Source organism: Crocodylus porosus, unplaced genomic scaffold (genome assembly GCF_001723895.1).
Source record: "Crocodylus porosus isolate Cpor-Errol unplaced genomic scaffold, CroPor_comp1, whole genome shotgun sequence".
Lineage (NCBI taxonomy): Eukaryota > Metazoa > Chordata > Crocodylia > Crocodylidae > Crocodylus > Crocodylus porosus.
In genome coordinates this window covers 15927221-15945548 of record NW_017728907.1, presented here as the reverse complement: position 1 = coordinate 15945548, position 18328 = coordinate 15927221, and the positions used below count along the sequence as shown (strand labels likewise).

Here is an 18328-nt window from a genome sequence, read left to right as displayed (position 1 = left end):
TGCCCTTTGGGCAGGGGGCTGGACTCGATGATCTCCCGAGGTCCCTTCCAGCCCTAATGTCTATGAAATCTATGAAATCTATGAAACTCAGCAATGAACTTCTGGGATGATCAAGTATAACTTCCCTCATTTGAATTTCATCTCTTTAACATAATGCTGGAAAAATAGTAAGAAATAGCTTGTTCTCTGTGACATATGATGAGATATTTAACTGTTTTTTATTTTTCTTTCTAGACATTGGAAGGTTTTTAAAGAAAGATGGTACTTTGCTAGAGGAAAACCTCAGGTAGTGTAGTGTAATTTACAATTTGACTGATTTATGCCAATCACAGTTGGTTAATAACTGGACTTCAGCACATCATGGGCATAGGCGCATGACACATTAACATATATATAATTTACTTTAGTTTCATATATCCATATAAATTATACTGGGATCCAGAGCAGACAAATGATGACTTACGTAGCATGAATGCTATAGGCAATATTATACCTCCTCACCATTAGGTAATTCTGGGATAAGTATAGGCACACAGCATCTACACTGATGTAACTTAGGATATTGTCTTAGTGGGTTTGATCTTTGGCCTAGTTTGTTATAGTAGTCAGGCTATCAATAGACAGAGCCTTTACAGTGCAGTAGTAACTCATTTATTTAACAAGCCCAAAAAAACAACACAACTATGATTGTACAAGGGAGATAAAAGCAATATAGAAGGACTAGCATTCATGTTACTTACACAACTGTTTGTGGGGGAGACCCAAAGTAGGTGAAACAGGTTGCTGCTTCTCAGACTAATTAGTCACTGATCTGGTGTTTTCTCTCCCCATTTAGTGCTATGCTGGGAAGCTTTATTTATACTATGTTATGGTAATACCTTTTTATTTATGCATATTCATATTGGAACATTACCCCATAGACTGCTGTACACCACTTGTCTTGGGATTCCTAATTCTGGGTGGCTAATTATTAATCTTGTCAAACAGTCATTAGTATCTATATCCATTAGCTGCTATGCTATTGTTCCTGGTCTGTACTGGGAGAATGACAATATTTGCATCAGGGAAATCAACTCCTAATTGTTAATTGTGATCTTGTCTTTTGACCAGAGCTGAAGCTGCACAAAAGGAGTTTCTGGATAGGATGGATGAGATCATTCGTCTTTTTGGCCAGGGTAGAGGGAAGACCACATACATGGCATCATGTGAATGTGAACAGATTGTGGCATCCGTGTTTATGCCCCTTGCCCGGCACTGCATGGCAATAGGAGATGAGGCCAGAGCCTTGTATTACTTGTTGGAATGTGCAGCCGCATACTTAAACCTTTCAAACAATTATATGGTGAGCTGCTTGTCTCCCTTGAACCCAACTTCCAAATGAATTATTGTCAGCTCCCTTGATCTTTCTCTTTATTGCTTCTCCTCATTTTGGCAGAATCTCACATGCATCTGGGAACATACATTTCTTTGTATTTTGAAAATGGTGGGATCAAGTCTTAAACTTGCCTTCTCTCCTTCCTCTATTACCAAAACTGCTTGCTGTGAAGTAGGATTTTAATATCCCAAATGTAGCATGTGGGAGATTAAGTTCCATCTGATTTGTGTTTGACAGTTGGAATGCTTTGCGAGCACAGGGGATGCTGAGGGCAAGAGATGCCATGCAAGAAAACACCTAGGAACATGGGTGATGGTTAGAAAATGGTATTTAAAGATTTTCTTTTTGGGCTTGGCTTATAGGTAAAGTAGATATGCATTAGATTAGAACAATGGCCCAGGGCAATGGCAAGGCGTAATTGATTTCTAAAAGCCTGTTTATGATAAAGTTTCCTTCAAGGCCCACTGTGTCTGACACAGGCAAGAAGACACACAGGCTGGGAAACTAAAGACATGTACTACAGTGTTCCATAACATGAACAGTGTACCCAGATACAGATCAGGGACCCTCCAGATCACAGTGCCAAACTGCAGAGCCCTTGGGATTTCTGGTTCTGGTAGATGGACCAAATTAGGAGAAACCAGTAAATAACCAAAGTAGAATGTGTGCATGTGATGGCTTTTTGAAACAAAAGAATATGCTGAAAGGATAGAAAGTGGACAATATGATGAACACAGGAAAACTAGTCAATGATACCCAGAGATGAAGAGTCATCAGAGGGGAGAAAGAATGCAAAAGGAGGAATTTAAGACCAGCAAAAGGACTCCAAGAAGGGAACCTGAGGCTACCATTGCTACACACCACCAGCCTGTCTCATCCTTCCCACTGGATGGAGGGAGGGATGCAGGGGAAGATGGGCTTCAGCCTCTCACCTCCAGGCTGCTGATATCTGACATTCAAGAAAGAATCTCAGGGTAAAGCTTGTATACTAGTCAGACACACCTTCCTCTGTGGCAGCTCTAGGACTGGTAGATACAGAATTGTTTGCATTATGTTTATCTTTTATTGCTGTGTATCAGTAAAATTTGCCTGTTATTGAATGGAGAGATCGTGCTCAGTCTGAGGGTTTTGAGTCCACCCAGAACAAGGTATCTGGGTTATAAATCCAGTGCCAACAAAGGGCTCAAAGGGTCATGACCTTAACACCAAAGAGGTTTGTGAAATGATAAATAATGTGATTCTAGGAGTCTTTTGGTGACATTTTATCATGTAATATGTATCAATATTTTAAAGAGCAGTCTCTGCTCCAGAGTGATCTTGACAGACCAGTCAGGATTGTCAGACATTAACAGGTCTATTTAGGAGCTCACAACTAAGGTAGCAGAGAGCTAATTTAGATCAGAAGCATCTACAGAGCTATGTGCGGGAGTGGAATTTGAAAGGGAAAAGGGGCTGTTATAGTGGGGCATGCTGCAGCTCTTCAGTGAGATTTCTTGGCAGAACTGTGCAAAGGAGGCTTCCATTGTGGCTTGTTTATACAATGACAGGCTACAGTCAGTACCATTAGTCACTCAACACTTAGACTGATTGTGTGGACCCACGTCCCAACTCTACATGTGGTTCCCCTAGTTCCTGGATTATTCCAAATAGAAGGAAAGTTCCTTTACTGTCCTGGATTTGGCATAGGAGTTCTCTTTGGGTTTATAGGCTAGATCAACCTTTTTTAATAGGAGTACTCCCCAGCAGCCAGACATGAGGTGTGGTGGGGAGGAAATGGTGCACAGCCGGATGCAGAGAGCAGCAGCAGCATGGGGTAGTGGGTAGTGGCAGTGGCCACTGCATGCAAGCTTCCCCGCTCCCCCGGTTGACAACCCCTGGGGTAGATTCTCCAATATGTTTGAGCTCAGCCTGGATGGGGAAGAGTGGGCATCCCCTGCTGCATCTCTCTGATTCAGGCTGCGCTGCACCATGGTTGGAACAGTTTTAACAGTGAATCATCAGGTATAATGCTTTGCGGTGGCCCTATTCTATTTATAACCTGACCTGGGAACGCTTCCTTCTTCTCTTACAACACACTTGGGATGTGAAAAGTAGGAATCAGAGAGCTCTCTCCACTTATATTGAACCTTTCCACCAACAGGATTCGTTACTGACTCTCTCTAGTCATCTGTACTGGCCACAGGTGACCATAGAATTAATCTGTCTTCAGTGAGTGATGGGGCTGGATGTGTGATTTTCACAGACAGTCATTTGCTCTCTTTGTGATTTGCTTTGTTTTAGGCCTTTATGAATCTGAATATAGCCGAGAACCTGATCAAGTCACTGGATCCTAGAAGCCATGTAATTAGCCTATTTGAGGAAGCCACTTTCTACAGCCTTAAGGGTGAGGTAAGGAGACAGGGAGGAATCCTTTCATGTATATCTGAGGTGGCTTTCAGAAGATGACAGCAAATGTCCTGGAATTCCTAGCCCTTGATTCTCATTGGGCCCATCAGTCTACACTTCTGTGTCCACTTCACCTTTCAATCAAAACAATTTCAGGCTTCTTGGCTCTCAGTCAGAGCCAGGTACTCAAATTTATTAGCTACCTGTTGAAGCAGGAGCCTAATATTCCTCCTTTGCCTCTCTCCACAACAGCACCACCAACACGTTTACCAAGAGGGGGTGATATATCACGTTTTATGTATGTGCTTTAGATCTTTTGATTGCAGAGCAGTGATTTTCAGCACAAAACCAGATGGTCTTAAACTCAGTTGATACAGAATAATAACTAAATGGCTGCAGTTATTAGGGTGGGGCTTTAGCTTCCTAGTTGTTCTTATAAAGGAAATAGGAATATATTCAACATATATTATGGTCAGGGAATGTACCATATTTACTCAAATACAAGATGACCCTGATTATATGACAACACCCTGAATAATTAGATTCTATATATGGAAAATTTATAAATAGAACAGAATTTGTTACAATTTTCCTGATATAGAATCTAATTATTGGAGGTTTGCCTTGATTTTTTCCCCCACCCACTGCTACAGCAGGGAAAATAAATTTGAGGGTTCAGGTGGCTCCCTTGCCCTCTGCCTCCCCAACTTCATTTCCCTGCAGGCCTTTCTCCCCTCTTGCTGTCACACCCTTCCTGGAGCATATGGAAGTAAGGCACAAATTTGAAAACACTGACTTTGAAATAAGCATGCTTATAGTAATCTTCAAATAGGCAAATTACTACAGGCACTCAGAGACTTAATTCATCCAGGTTTGATGCATTTTACCTCTTTTTTAAACTGCTGCAAGTTTTAGCACAGGTACTCCATAAACACACTTTTAAGCAGCACTTTGGTACCTACTTTATCTATAGTACAAATTATGCATGATATTAATCCAAAGCCAAAAAGCTCATCACTTACCATACAGTTCACTGGGCTGGGCTGCTGTAGAGTCAACAGTATTTAAAACCATCGTGATTCTATAGCTCAGCACTGCTCAGTATGTTTGTGTATGCCAACCACTCCCCACAAAGGATCCATGTGCTAATTAGACCCCTCCACTCATGATTGGAACCAGGTGTCATTACAAGTCTTGGGATCCTCCAAAAATATATATACATATGAGGCAAAGGGAACTTGGTCTGGTGACATCTCATGGAGGACAGGGTCACACTAATCATATGTGACAGGCTAAGACAGGAGTTAACAGAGGAGATCTAGGTAAACTGTTTGGGGCCCTATTTAGTGATGTTTGTCAGATGCTTAAGGATGGTGAAGAAACAGGAACCATTGGAAATGGAAGAGAAATGCACAGCTCAGCTGTGGGAGTGAAGAGAGTGTTGAAATATATGCAGTATGGTGGCTCACCATGGCTTTAAAAGGAATCAGTGCTTAGGGAGACTGCATGCAATGGACACTACCATGTATCTTATTCAGATGAGTTGTACTAATGCTTCTTGGCCTTTTGTCTCAAATCAAATGTAGATCAAGTGGGGCCGTCTGAATCCCAAGGCCTCTGGTGTAGGATGCCTGCTAATGGATTTGGGAATATCTGAAGTCCCAGGTTGAGAACATGGGACAAAGGATGCTTGTTGGTTATAGCACCATACATGGTGTTTAGAACGAGTGAGTTCTGCCTGCTCAATCAATACAGTTTTTGGAATGATTGAGTTCTATTCAATCAATATGTTCTGGAATTGATTTGGCTGATTTGAAGTGGAGCATGAAACATATTTTTTTAAAACTTTCTTGTGGGTGCCCTGTTATTGTAACAGGAATAAGAACAGTGTAATGTGTGTATGTATATGTGTATATATTGCAAAGCTTGCAAAGAACCTTTTTCCAACTACTCAGTTGGTCCAATAAAATATATCACATCTACCAAAAGAACCTGGCCTGCCTATGTCCTTAGACCAATACGGCTACAGTAAAAAACCCAGCATATGTAGATGTACATGTATATGCATACACACACATATATGTACACATACATACATATACACACAAATATTTTTGTAAAAAAAATTGTCTAATACAGGTTGTATGTTTTACAGTCATAGTCAGTGTTGGCTGCATTTAATCAACTGCATAATTTGTTTCCATTATGAGCACATGCTGCAGATGGTGCATTTAATGAGGTTTCCTTGTATGCAAATGTAAGATGAGGAGCTTTCCCCCCATGCTGATGGGTGGGGGGGGGAACTTATTTTATACTTGAGTAAATATGGTATTTGGTGTCTGCTTTTTTTTGTCCTAGTGCTAGGTATAGAAAATGATATCTGACGGCCAACAGCTTCTGTTAGTGCAGTTGAAAGACAGCGTTACAGTCCTTGTTTTATTGTTTGTACCTTTCTACAGGTGTGCTATAATATGGGCCAAATGAAACTGGCAAAGAAAATGTTCAAGAAGGCTTTGAGTTTACTTGGCAGGAAGTTCCCACTTACTTCAATTGGAGTCTTTTTTAAGACTGTGACTGAAATGTCAAAGCATGCATCTCAACAGAAGAACCAGCCTTGTCCGCATCCTAGCAATACTGGGTAGGAAGCAGAATTGGAATAAAATTGGGTTGGGTAGAGTTTACCCTGGGACACTATTTAGGTCCTAATACTGCAAATACTTATGCATGTGCTTAACATGAAGTATTTGAACAATTCTCATACTTCATGGTAAGATTGTACTTAAGCCTTTGCAGGAATGAAACTTTAAACACAAATGCTTAGATGCAATGACAAAGGGAGAATTATGAATAGCTACACTCTTCAGTGGTACAGTATGCAAGAGCGAGGCAATTGTTTTGAAAAACAGGGCTAGACTATTCAGGATATTTTATACAAACTGCTACAGTTTAAAGGCAGATTAAAACTGACTCTTCTTGCTAACCAGTCATTCAAAGGGAACGCTCATATATCAATATGGGAAACATACTTTAACTTACCCAGTCCTGATAAGTGCTAGTACAACCCATACAGGACAGTAGTTCTCAGCCTTTGTGATCCTGGGCCAACTGTAACAGCTTCAAAGTAAGTCATACAACCACTGGAACCAAGTAGCACAGCCAGAACAGATAATAGTGGAGGGACAAAGGGGATGCTTTTGCCTCAATTACAGCTGCCCCTTTGTGCCCTGGCTAAGGCCTTCATTGCTATGCTAACATGAACCTACAGGCTTGGGGCCTAGATAAGGAAGATGCTCAACAGGCTGCAGCCTGGGGTCATAGCTGCAGGGGGCAACATCTATCTGGAACTGAAGTGCTGCTCTGTTGTGGCCTGGGTCCATACAGCAGCCTCATCTTCTCTTCCGCCTCTTGTCAGCCACGCCAAGGTGTGGGAAGGGGGGCACTGTTGTCTTTCTCTGAGCTGGACGTTGTGGGGCAAAATTGTCTCCTGCCTTCTCCTCATGGTTACACGTACATTGGTACCCCAGCCTCTGAGTCATGACCCTTTTTGCTTCTAGCACCACTGATAGCATACAGCCTTCCAAAGATTCAACTTTCCTCCTCCTACTTTGCTCCTTTTCCCTCACCTGCCCCTGACATTCTCCCGGCTGCCTCCCCTCTCAGGAGGACGTAGAATAGCCCAGATGAGCTTTCTGACTGCTTTCTTTGTTCTGTTTTGATAAGCTACAATAGTTAGATTTTGGGGCTGCTAATACCTTCTCTGCCTAAAAATGTCTGTGGTGCAACAGGGAGAAGAAACTAGCTTGTCTGTATCAGCAGAACCACTGCCTTTCCTTACTGTGGCAGATCTTCAGCCAGGACTCTGCTAACACCAGCAGGAAGTTTTCTCAGCTAGCAGCACTCATGAGTGTGAACTCAGCAGAGGAATCAGAGGATGAGCACCAGGTGAGCCCTAAAGAGAAGAAAATAACTAGTATGCCCTGGCTTCTAACTGCTAGGGCACACTCTTTTGTAAAGGGACTGAGGAGCTGAGACCTAATTTACATTGGCTCTGGACCAACATGTAATGTCTAAAGGGCTTTGCCTGGGGTAAAATCCCAATGAATCCAGTTTTTTCTGTGAATGCTATTCAAGTCATCCAAGCTTCTAGGGCTAAAAATGTCATGGAAAACCAGCCTGCTTGTGATTTTTGTGGCATGTTTTGCTTCTTTCTCTGCCAGTAATTAAGATGGCTGTAAACTCTCTTATGATGTTTCAACACTTTTATCTTTGGCAAGAACAGAGATAACAGAGATATGATAATGTGACAATGAAAATTCACTGACATTTTTGAACTTCCCAAAAGATTTGGCCTGAAATTCAGGTAGTTCTGTATGTCCGTCCATCTGTTTTTGTTGCCTCCAATTTTTAAGCTATTAATTTTTTATACAAATGTATATTTTGTGCCTGTATGGTACCAAGCATAATAGTAGGACAATCCTGACGGCTGCCTTTAGATGTGACCCTAATAAACTTTGGTAAAAATGACCCTAATAAACTTTGGTAACAGTTATAAACTTTTTAATGGTGAGCAACTGTAAGGGAAATTGAAAAAAGGGATCTGGAGATTTTATCCAGTCCCCTTTAGGCTGGTGTCAGGTAATACTTGACAGAACGTTCTAATCTACAGGTCCAAGCTCACAGGCTTTCTTGTTTGGAATATTTCAGATCATTTCATCTTACATAGAATATGCACTTTGCTGCCAGACAATTGGTTGCCAAGATGACTGGATGAAATATGAGTTGATGGCGATCCAACGTAGCTCTCACCTAAAGCTGGTTGGAGGAGGGCTATTAACCACCATTAAATTAGCACAGTCTTTGGCCTATATAAAGCACTGTTTAGGTAGCCTGCCATTTTCAATTGAATTAGGTAAGTCTTCTGACATCATTTTTTGTTTGAGAACTTGTCACAGTTAAGAGTGAAACATTTAATTATGCGTGTTTTCTCCTCAGGCTATCGAGCCCATGAAATCTGTTTGCATCTGAAGAAACACAACCAGGACTATATGATTCTTAGCGTACTTTTCCAATCCCTCTTTCTGAGCATGAGGTATTAGATAAATCTTATTTTCCTATATGGACAAGCTGATGTTTGGCTTTTGTTTGGCTTGGCTGGCATTTTCCTTCTCAGGGAAATCTTTTCCTCCTGCAAAGAGAAGTATATATCTCTACTCTTGGGGTTTATGAGTCTTGGTCATGTAGACTGGGACGGATCATGTGTCACCTTTTGTTTTCTTCCTTCTCCAGCAGGTAAAAGGGTTATTCCATATTCTTAATCTCACCAACTACTACATTCTGTGGGCTACAGTGGCTTCCTGATCACATATTTGTTTGCTCTACAGCACATTTGTCTGCAGGGATAGATTGGTCACTCTGGTCCTCGCAGATAAAAGCATACTTGGAGACTTTGAATGTTGGGGAAGACTTTGAAAGCTGGTAGACAATCACTGGCAATTCCAAGTCTTGCATTTTGGGCTGGTATACTGAAACTCTTCTTGATACGCTTGTTGTTCAAAGAACCTTGGATTAGGGCTGTGCAAAGATTCAGTCCCTGATTCAATTTGGCTCAGTTCGGTGGCCAAATCTCCAAATCTGAAGTGAATCAGGAGACCCTTTAATCTCTCCAAATTGAATTGGAACCTTCCAAATCAATTTGAAGAGATTTGGCGATTCAGACATAGATGTAGCTTTAAATGTTTTTTCTACATACTTCAAGGTACCAAGTGGCTCATGCACACTGAGATGTTGGGGCAGATGGAGCGTCCCACATGAGTGTGGGGGGCTCCCCAGCGCATTCACCAGCAGACCCGGAAGTGGACCAGAATCACTTCCGGTCCACTTCCAGGTCTGTCAGGCAGCATGCAGGGGGTCCTCCTGCAACCCTTATCTCAGTGACTGGTGCCTCCTGGGTCTGGGAGGGGTGCATTCAGGGTCACTGAGTTGGGGAGATGCGGGGGGGCCCCCCGGTGTGCTCCCTGGCGGACCCAGAAGTGGACTGGAAGTACTTCTGGTTTACTTCTGGGTTTGCTGGCAAGCATGCGGGGGACCACCCCATTTTCCTGTGGGACACTCGACCTAACCCAGCATCACAGCGATCACAAGCTGCTCCTGTTATCTGAAGGTATGTAGAAAAAACATTTAAAGCTGTGTCTATGGCTGAATCGCTTATTCTTCGAATCAGTGTCAAATCTGCAGATTTAGATTCGTTGACTCAAATCCAAATCCAGATTGAATACAGCCTGTTTCGTACACCCCTACCTTGGATGGAAAAGTAGGATAGATTGATGAATAGAGAAGTATATGGGAAAACAGAGGATAAGGCATGAATAAAGGAAGAGAAATGGTGGAATAAAGACACAAGGAGGAAATAGCACTTCTGATTCTGCTTGGGTTGTGCAGTAACCCTCCACAATGGCTCCTTGTTGTGCTTCTCCCTAGAAGCCAGGAATGTAAGCAAGTACTGCAGTGGCTGGAGAAGTTGGCCTTTCGAGAGGAGAAGATCCTTGCACGGGCTTGTTTTTTTTCAAGCTGTCTAGATCTCTTGCTTTATGCTGGTAAGTACTGATGATGAGGAAGATCACAGTGAGCAACATGCTTTGCAAAGTTCTTCTGTCTCCTTGTCAGGGATGGTCACCAAAAATGGGGGCTTCAGTCTGGCATTTTTGACTTTTATTTTAATTGAAATGGTTAGTTTTTGAAGTAAGGGGCTAAACGGTTTCAGAAAAAAGGTGTTCTAGCTTAAATGAAGGGATATTCATCTCTGTGTGAAGTTTGACATGGTTGAATGCTATCGCACACTATTTGGAGTCTAATTGTGGGAGATGGGAGGATGTAAAGTTGGCCAGAAAGCCTCCTTTAACTTGGCTCTCCAGTCAGAATGGAAGAATGCCTCCTGGTGCCTGTCCCAATTACCCTGCTTTCCAGCCCCAAGAAAGTGCCAATTTTCTAACAGGGTGTGTGTGTGTGCATCTTTGCCAACATAGCTATAAGGGTGTCCCTAAACTGGCAAAATCCTCATGGTATGCAAGTGCTTTTACCAGTATAACCTGCATCAGTTAACAAGTAAAGATAGCCATGTTGGCTAATGCATATTTTTCTTGGTATAATAGTGTCTCCAGTTAGGTCCTGAACAGTCCTACTTGCTAGACCAGACTATCCAGAGCTGGTGTTCCCAGTAGTACTGAGTAGAATTGTACAATAACCTTTTACCACAGTAAAAAGTTGTTGGCACAATACTTTTTTGCCCAGCACTGGGTCTATCTTTCTGCTCTAGGTTATGTTTGCAGAACCTCTGACAGTCAGAAGTGCCAAGTAAGCCCTCAGCTTTGCAATTTTTCTGTTAGATTTTGATTGATCTCTGAATTAATCATCTAGTAGGAAAGTCAGCTACTCTTTTTGACTACCAGTGTCCAATCTGGCAGCATCAGAGCAAGGAGACATGCAACTGTCTCAGGGAAAGATTACTTCTCTAATGCAAATTTCTTTTACAGGGTGGACATATAAGCCATTTAAAGAGTGCCTGGAATTTGTACAGCAAAATGAAACAAACTGTATCCTTATGTCTCAGAGTGGCATAATGCTTGGACTGTACTCATCCTTGGCCATTTGGTAATGTACAAAGTCTCCTCAAAATTGCTTTTCCCTGCTATGGGTTTAGTTTCTATTTTGCCCAGTAGTAGCTTGGAACTTGGGAACTTTGGGCTGAGTGCCATCAACAGCATTCCTGTTGAGTAGGCCCTTTGTCCAGAAATGGCTTCATTGAAATCAGATGGTTGATCCGGTATTTTGATAAGATTCAGAGTGGTTAAGTTAGATCGTGTGGGATTCTGCTCACCTATAATTATGGAAGGACCATTGTGGTGGCTGTTTATTGGTTATGCTTCTTTTTTCTTTACCACTGTGGAAGTCTTCTGTGGAGTCTTCGGGAATGCACGCATCACACATTTATTAACTGCCAAAGCACTTGGCTCAGACTGAATCCATGCAGACTTCCTGAAATTTCTCGCTTACCTCCAGCTTTCTCGGAAGCTGAACACAGCTATTAGCACAGTATCTCCCAGACTAACAGGGCATGATTTCCTGAGCAGTGTCTTCCTGTTAGTAGCTGAATTTCTATCTTAATATCCACCATAAAACCTAGCCCAGCAATAGCCGAGTCATTCTTATTTTGCTTTTAGTTTTTTGTATTTTTTTTCTGGTCTACAATTATAGGGATATCACTTTTTCACACCTTGTTCCATCCATCTTCCCTATATTACCTTCTGGTTTGGAAGCAGCATTGCTGCCCCATTAGCACAATAAAGGGAGTATTTTAGCTAAGTCTCTTCTACTATATTTTGGGTGACTCAGGAGAGGTTCTATCAATGGGCTACTTCTTCATGACATTGCCTCCACAGAACCCTTATTCAGGTGTAAGTGGCATTTTTGGCCACCAAGGTAACCAAAAATGTGATGTAGACCACCAAATCTGGATACGCAGATGACCAGGCCTGAAAGCCTTCTTAACAAGAAAATTCAAGTCATCATGTTAGACACCTTGTACAGCTCTGGCATGAAAAGACATACTGGCTTTACACTACTTCGTTGGTAATCAAGTCTCATACTTCATTGCAAGGGTTAGGATGAAATTTCTTTTCCCAATATACAGCATTTCACAGCATGGGCTTTTTATCTTTTTCTGAAAAAAAAAGTATTGATTAAGGCTGAAAGCTGTTCCTGAGGTGATGGTCTAATAATCTGATCTCTGATCTGACAGATTTCTCTCTTGTTGATATAGGTTTGCCAGACTTCAGCAGTGGGACAACTTCCGAGAGCCTTTTGAAAAGGCCAGACGGTTAATGAGGAGAACTAGTGCCTCGCTCTTTGCTGCTCATGGATGTTGCAGTTTCTTGGAGTGTCACATCCTTCAGCTACATAACCATGCTGAGATTAAACCTCAAAAGGTCCGAGAGACGCGTACCAGGGTGCTAAAGGTGAGAGAGAGAGAAGGGGCAGTTCATGTTGTGGGGAAATCCTATAAAATGTAATATTCTAACAGTGGTAGACTAACATCATCTTGTATTGGGGCTAGATACAGTAAACCTCATCCAAAGATCAGCGATGTCAGACATGGGGGTCAATGGAGAGCAACTTATAAAACAATATAAAAACTTTCAATTTTTGGCATAGTTAGTGGAAATTGGTCAAACATATATAATATTTGACTAACACACTCTCTCTCTCTCTCTCTCTCTCTCTCTCTCTCTCTCTAAAAGCTTTGTTATCCAGCAAGAGTGAGGTAAGGGGGTGGTGCTGGTTATCTAAAAATTGCGGTTACCCGAGGCAGGGTGTTTTGGCCACACGTGGCATGGGGGGTGGCGGCGGCTGCATGAGGAGCAGCAGCAGTGCAGGGTGGTGGGTGGCGGGGGCCACTGAGAGAGAGCTCCCCCACCCCCTTCCCTGTGTTTGGCTGGCCAGCCAGCCAGAAATTCTGGTTAGTGGAGCATTCCGGTTACTTAAATGCCGGTTAACACAGCTTTTATTGTATAATGTTTTACCAATGTTTCTATATATATATATATATATGTGTGTGTGTATATACACATACAGATGCACACACACCAGCATATGTGTGCATGTGTATTTACGGTTTTATATAGCTACATATAACATATACAATATATAAACATAAATATACACATATGTGCGTGTGTATATTTATGTTTTTGCAAAGATTTGTATATTTCTAGGGGGGTGAGGAGGATCACAATTTTTGTACTCCATGGTTAAATTATATCAGGGGCGTCAAACTCACTATGGGCCCTTGGCTAAATCCGGACCACAGGGCTTCTCCTGGGCCAAATCTGTGGAGTCAGCAGCAGCTGTAGTGGATCTGGGTCCAGAGACTGCAGCCTTGGTCCAGGGATGGGAGAGCAGGCAGTGATGCTGGTTGGGGATTGGGTAGCAGTGGTGGTGGGGGAGCAGGCAGTAGTGCGGATCCAGATGTAGGCAGCAGCCTGAGTGGGTTCAGGAGTGGGCAGCAGTGTGCACCTGGGGTCAAGCAACGACATGCGTGGGGGATTGAGTGGCACTATGGGGTCAGGAAAGGGCAGAGGCATGGATCTAGTGGCAGGCAGCAGTGTGGGTCCAGGAATGGGTGGTAGTATGGTCCAGGGGCAGGCAGCAGCAGGGTAAGTGAGGGCTGTGTCTGTACAGCCCTTGGTTGCCCCCTGACATTGATGGCAATGTCCATCAGGGTCCAGGGCCCCCAATTTTTGTGGCAGGACATGCTCCAGTTGCCATGCCCCGCCAACTTCTGGTAGCCTGCTGCATTACCGTTGGTTGAGATGGAAAAGTTCTGGCCCACAGGCCGTATGCTTGATGCCCCTGTTCTATACTGTTGATCTTTATAGGGAAGACAGAAACTTGAGTTTGATGATGTTAGAACCCAGAAATCAATGGGGGACTCAACAAATGGGGTTTATCTCTTATATAACAGCAATAGTTTGTTAATATTGCACTTGGGTTGTATATTTTGAGAGTCAGTAATTATTGCATATCGTTTGGGTGAACAAACCACAATGGAATATTTTGAAGTTGCAAGGAAACAGAAAAACGTGCTATTAAGATCACAGTGGCTCCCCACCACATTCATCTTATGCTTCTAGATTCTCCCTGCAAGCAGGAGTTGGGACACAGGGAGCCTGCAATCAACTGAATGGAGTGCAGGTTCCTATGCTCATGAATATTCCCAAAAGGGAATTGTCTTGAAGATGGGAAGAAAGACTTCTGGGTAGCCGAGTTGCAGAGTCCTGCTTAGGAGCATGACAGAGATGAATCCAAGCAATCTGAATCCGTTTTGGACTGTATTTCATTCCTGCTTCCATTGGTTTGTCTCCTCAGGGAGATACCTGTGCTGTAATATGGTATGTCTCAAAGCTCTTGGGCTTTCTTCTGACATGACTTTCAAATGTTTTCTTGTTAGACCTTGGAAGAAGTTTTCTCTCGATGCTGTACAAGCCCTATCTATTATGCTAGGATTTACCACCTGAAAGCCTATGTTTTTCTGATGTTGGGTGATGAAGAGCAGAGTCAGTTCTACCTGGAGAAAGGGCTGGAAGTCAGCGACATGTATGGTAACATCTTGGAGAAGTCCTGGCTGGAGATAAGCGATGTAAGTTCCAAAAATGGGTAATCTATAAACTCTTTTCTTAGGGTGTGTGTGGATGACATGGGGACCCTATAATGAAGTGGTGGGTTTTTAAAAATACCACTTCAATTTAGAGCCCTTTAAACCCCCATGTCATGCAGGGGAGGGGAGGGCAAGCTGCCGGCAGGCAGAGTGGTCCCTGAGCTGCAGGGTGGGGCTGGTGCTTCCCTCTGTGGCAGTGGTGGCCCCTTGCAGGCAGCACTCGCCTACAGGCACCTGGCTCAAGGGTCCTGGGGGGCACTGCAGCTGCAGAGGCAAGCACTGGGCCCCCCTGCAGCACAGGCAAGCAGGCTCGGTGGGGGGTGGGGAAATTCAGGCTCACCGCTTCTTGGGGGTGTGGGGGGAGAGGGGCAGAGCCTACCTTCCTGGGCTGCTGCCAGGCTGCCTGCACGGGCTTCCTGCAGAGCCCCTGAGCTGCACAGAGCCCGGTGCTTCACTCCGCAGCTGTAGGTCACCAAGTTTTAGTTTGCTGCACCCCAAGTCATTTAAGGCACATTATGCCACCGAATTTGCTACTGTGGCTGGAATTAATGTGTAATACACCACTGACACATGCAAACGCCAACACCATTAAAGCAGTGCAAAAGTGTTTAACCTGCTTTAAAGTGTCATGCATACATGCCCCTTGTTTTATCTACACACAGCCCTAGAATTTAGCTGACATGTTCTCTTGAAAGTGGTTTGTGAATCCTTGAAAGAAAGTAGAGTTGGGAGCATTTCAGTAACTGCTATGTAGAGAAGCAAAGGGAAGGATCGTGAAAGCAGATGATCCAAATCCTGGATGAACTGATGCACGTTCTAAGCCCATGTAGGTACTAACTTCCACTGACATTTGTGATATATTTCAAACATCCTGGGATAGTGTGGCATTTAGGATAGGGCACAGAGGAAGAAATGGAAGTGGCACTTGATCCTTCACCCACCACTGTATATACTTATTGACCCACATCGCTTGGATTTCCTTCCCACAGTGTGAAATACAACCCCTTCAGAATTCCATGAACTGTGTTACTGATTACCTTATGGGGCAGCTACATTTAAAAACAAACAAACAAAAAAAACCCCCTTCAAGTCCCCAGTTACATTAAAAAACAAACAAGCCCATACTTGACAAGTACTGCTATTGAGCATATCTAAATGTGCCATTAGCATGTAGCAGTAAACATGCTATGGAGGGGCTGGCTGGGGCATGAAGGTGATACAGTGTGGGGCTATCTGGCACACTGTAGCACCCTTGTGCCCCAGCCATCCCTGGTCACTGTCTACACAGGTGTTTCGGTGCACATAACTACTCTGCTGTCCGGAGCAAGTACAGTACTATCTTACATACACACTTTCACAGAAACTTAGAGCTGGAAGGGATCTTGTGAGATCATTGGGTCCAGCTCCCCTGCTCTGGGCAGGAAAGACTGCTGGGGTCAAATAACCCAGCGGAGTTAATTAGTTTACTGTGCCCTAATACAGATATATGTGTAGATGGTAATGCTTTACTGCAGAGCTAATTAGTCAGCTCTACAGTAAAGCGTAGGTATAGATGCACCCCAATATCTCCCAGCCTGGGAAGTGAGACACAGCCTAAGACCCTCAGATATCTTAGTAGTACTGCATACTTAGGACTTACCTGGATATAACTGGGCTGCCTCTAAGGGTTGTAGATGTAAACAATACTATATCCAATATTGTTAATAATTTAGTACCATTCATTGTATAGAACACACTATTCCCGAGAAACATGGCTTTGTGATTGGTTGCTCTCTGAACACAGGCTACAGTTTGCTCCTTGATGGTAGCAATTTTGAATGAAGCTGTATACAGGCATCACAGTTAGTGGTTAGTTTGTTGCCAGTGCAAATTGCAGGGTTTGAATATGTGCCAGTTACACTTACGTAATTTACATGATTTTTGTACACCAGTGTAAATTATACTTGGATCTGGAGTAGACAGATGAGCAGCTATCTCAGGGCAGTAGCTGCAACCTACTACTTGCAACTAGGCTGAGTGGGAGCAGGTAATAGCTTGAAAAACAGCACTATTGGGAGAACTGTGGAAAGAAGGGGCTGCCCGTGGATGTTAACATCCCCTTATCCCCCACAAAAGCACTTTACCAGAAGAAGCAGTGCGTTGTTTCAGCCTGACTCCACAGCATCTGTATAAATCAGGTGCTTCAGTGGGGCTTTTTGGTGCTGTTATCTAATAGCTGATTCAAAGCTATTAGATACGCCAAAGCATTTGGAATATGTTTCCAACTGGCAACTTGCAGTGCAAGTAAACCAGTAGAAAACCAGTGCATGGTACCAGGTGCTTGACCACAACAATCTGTGCAGACAAAGCACATGGGCCATGTGATGATAGCCAAGGGAGCTGTAGAATAAATGAGATACAGTAGTCACCACTGGCTCTGGAAGCAAAAGTACCACTGTCAGGTCGAGCAGGTTGATAATCCCTGCTCTAATTTTAATCTGTTCTTGTGAGGCAATATCAGAATATTTTTCATGTACTATAAACCTCCTCACTTTTCTCGGTAGATCTTATTTTCTTTTCCATTGAGGCAGATTATAACTGTAGGCTATACAGGCAGTCCTCAACTTAAGATGTTTCGAGTTGCAACAAACGGCACTTACATTTATAAATTGACACCTTGTTATGACTTTCTGATGTAGCGCTATGCCAGTGGACAAGTTTATTGCATCACCCATCTCCCTGGAGAACATCTGTCTATGTATCCTCAGATGTTTTCTTTAAGAAAGCAGGCAAGACTCTAGAAAAACCTGCAGCCAAAACTCCTGAGAAGACTCCAGGCAAGAACCCTTCAAAAGTCCAACCAAGAGCCCTTCAAAAAGTCCAGAAAGTCACCTCAAAGATTTCATAGACATTAGGGCTGGAAAGGATCTCGGAAGATCTTCAAGTCCAGCCCTCTGCCCCAGGAGCCTGAAGTCAGCAGGGTTCATAGGATCCCAGCAAGATAAACGTCTAAATGTGTCTTGAAGGTGTTCAAAGTAGGTGCTTGAACCACCTCTGGCAGCAGCCTATTGCAGACCTTAGGAGTGTGGACAGTAAAGAAGTTCTTCCTTATGTCTAGCCTGAAATGGTCTAGTCTGTGACCGTTTGACCTTGTCATCCCTTGGGGCACTCTGGTGAACAGACGTTCCTCCAGATCCTGGTGAGCATGCTTTATAAACTTATACACAGCCACCAGCTCGTGCCTGAGCCTGCACTTTTCCAGGATGAAGAGTCCTATAGCTCTCAGCCTCTCATCAAGGTCTGTTTTCCTGACCTCTGATCATGCGTGTGACTCTTCTCTGGACTCTCTCAAGCTTCTCCACATCCTTTTTGAATTGTGG

At 43.3% G+C, this 18328-nt stretch overlaps 1 protein-coding gene across 1 annotated transcript in view; it reads left to right on the top strand.

Annotated features, from left to right (window-relative positions):
- The window catches only part of ADCY10 (adenylate cyclase 10, soluble), a 64337-nt gene that overhangs the window by 41438 nt on the left and 4571 nt on the right, over positions 1-18328 (top strand). Inside the window, exons 24-34 of the mRNA XM_019530847.1 lie at positions 235-286; positions 1111-1342; positions 3656-3763; positions 6220-6398; positions 7546-7702; positions 8465-8669; positions 8753-8849; positions 10238-10353; positions 11290-11407; positions 12576-12771; positions 14763-14951. Coding sequence (XP_019386392.1) covers positions 235-286; positions 1111-1342; positions 3656-3763; positions 6220-6398; positions 7546-7702; positions 8465-8669; positions 8753-8849; positions 10238-10353; positions 11290-11407; positions 12576-12771; positions 14763-14951 — 1649 coding nt within the window. The remainder of the gene's footprint in view (positions 1-234; positions 287-1110; positions 1343-3655; positions 3764-6219; positions 6399-7545; positions 7703-8464; positions 8670-8752; positions 8850-10237; positions 10354-11289; positions 11408-12575; positions 12772-14762; positions 14952-18328) is intronic.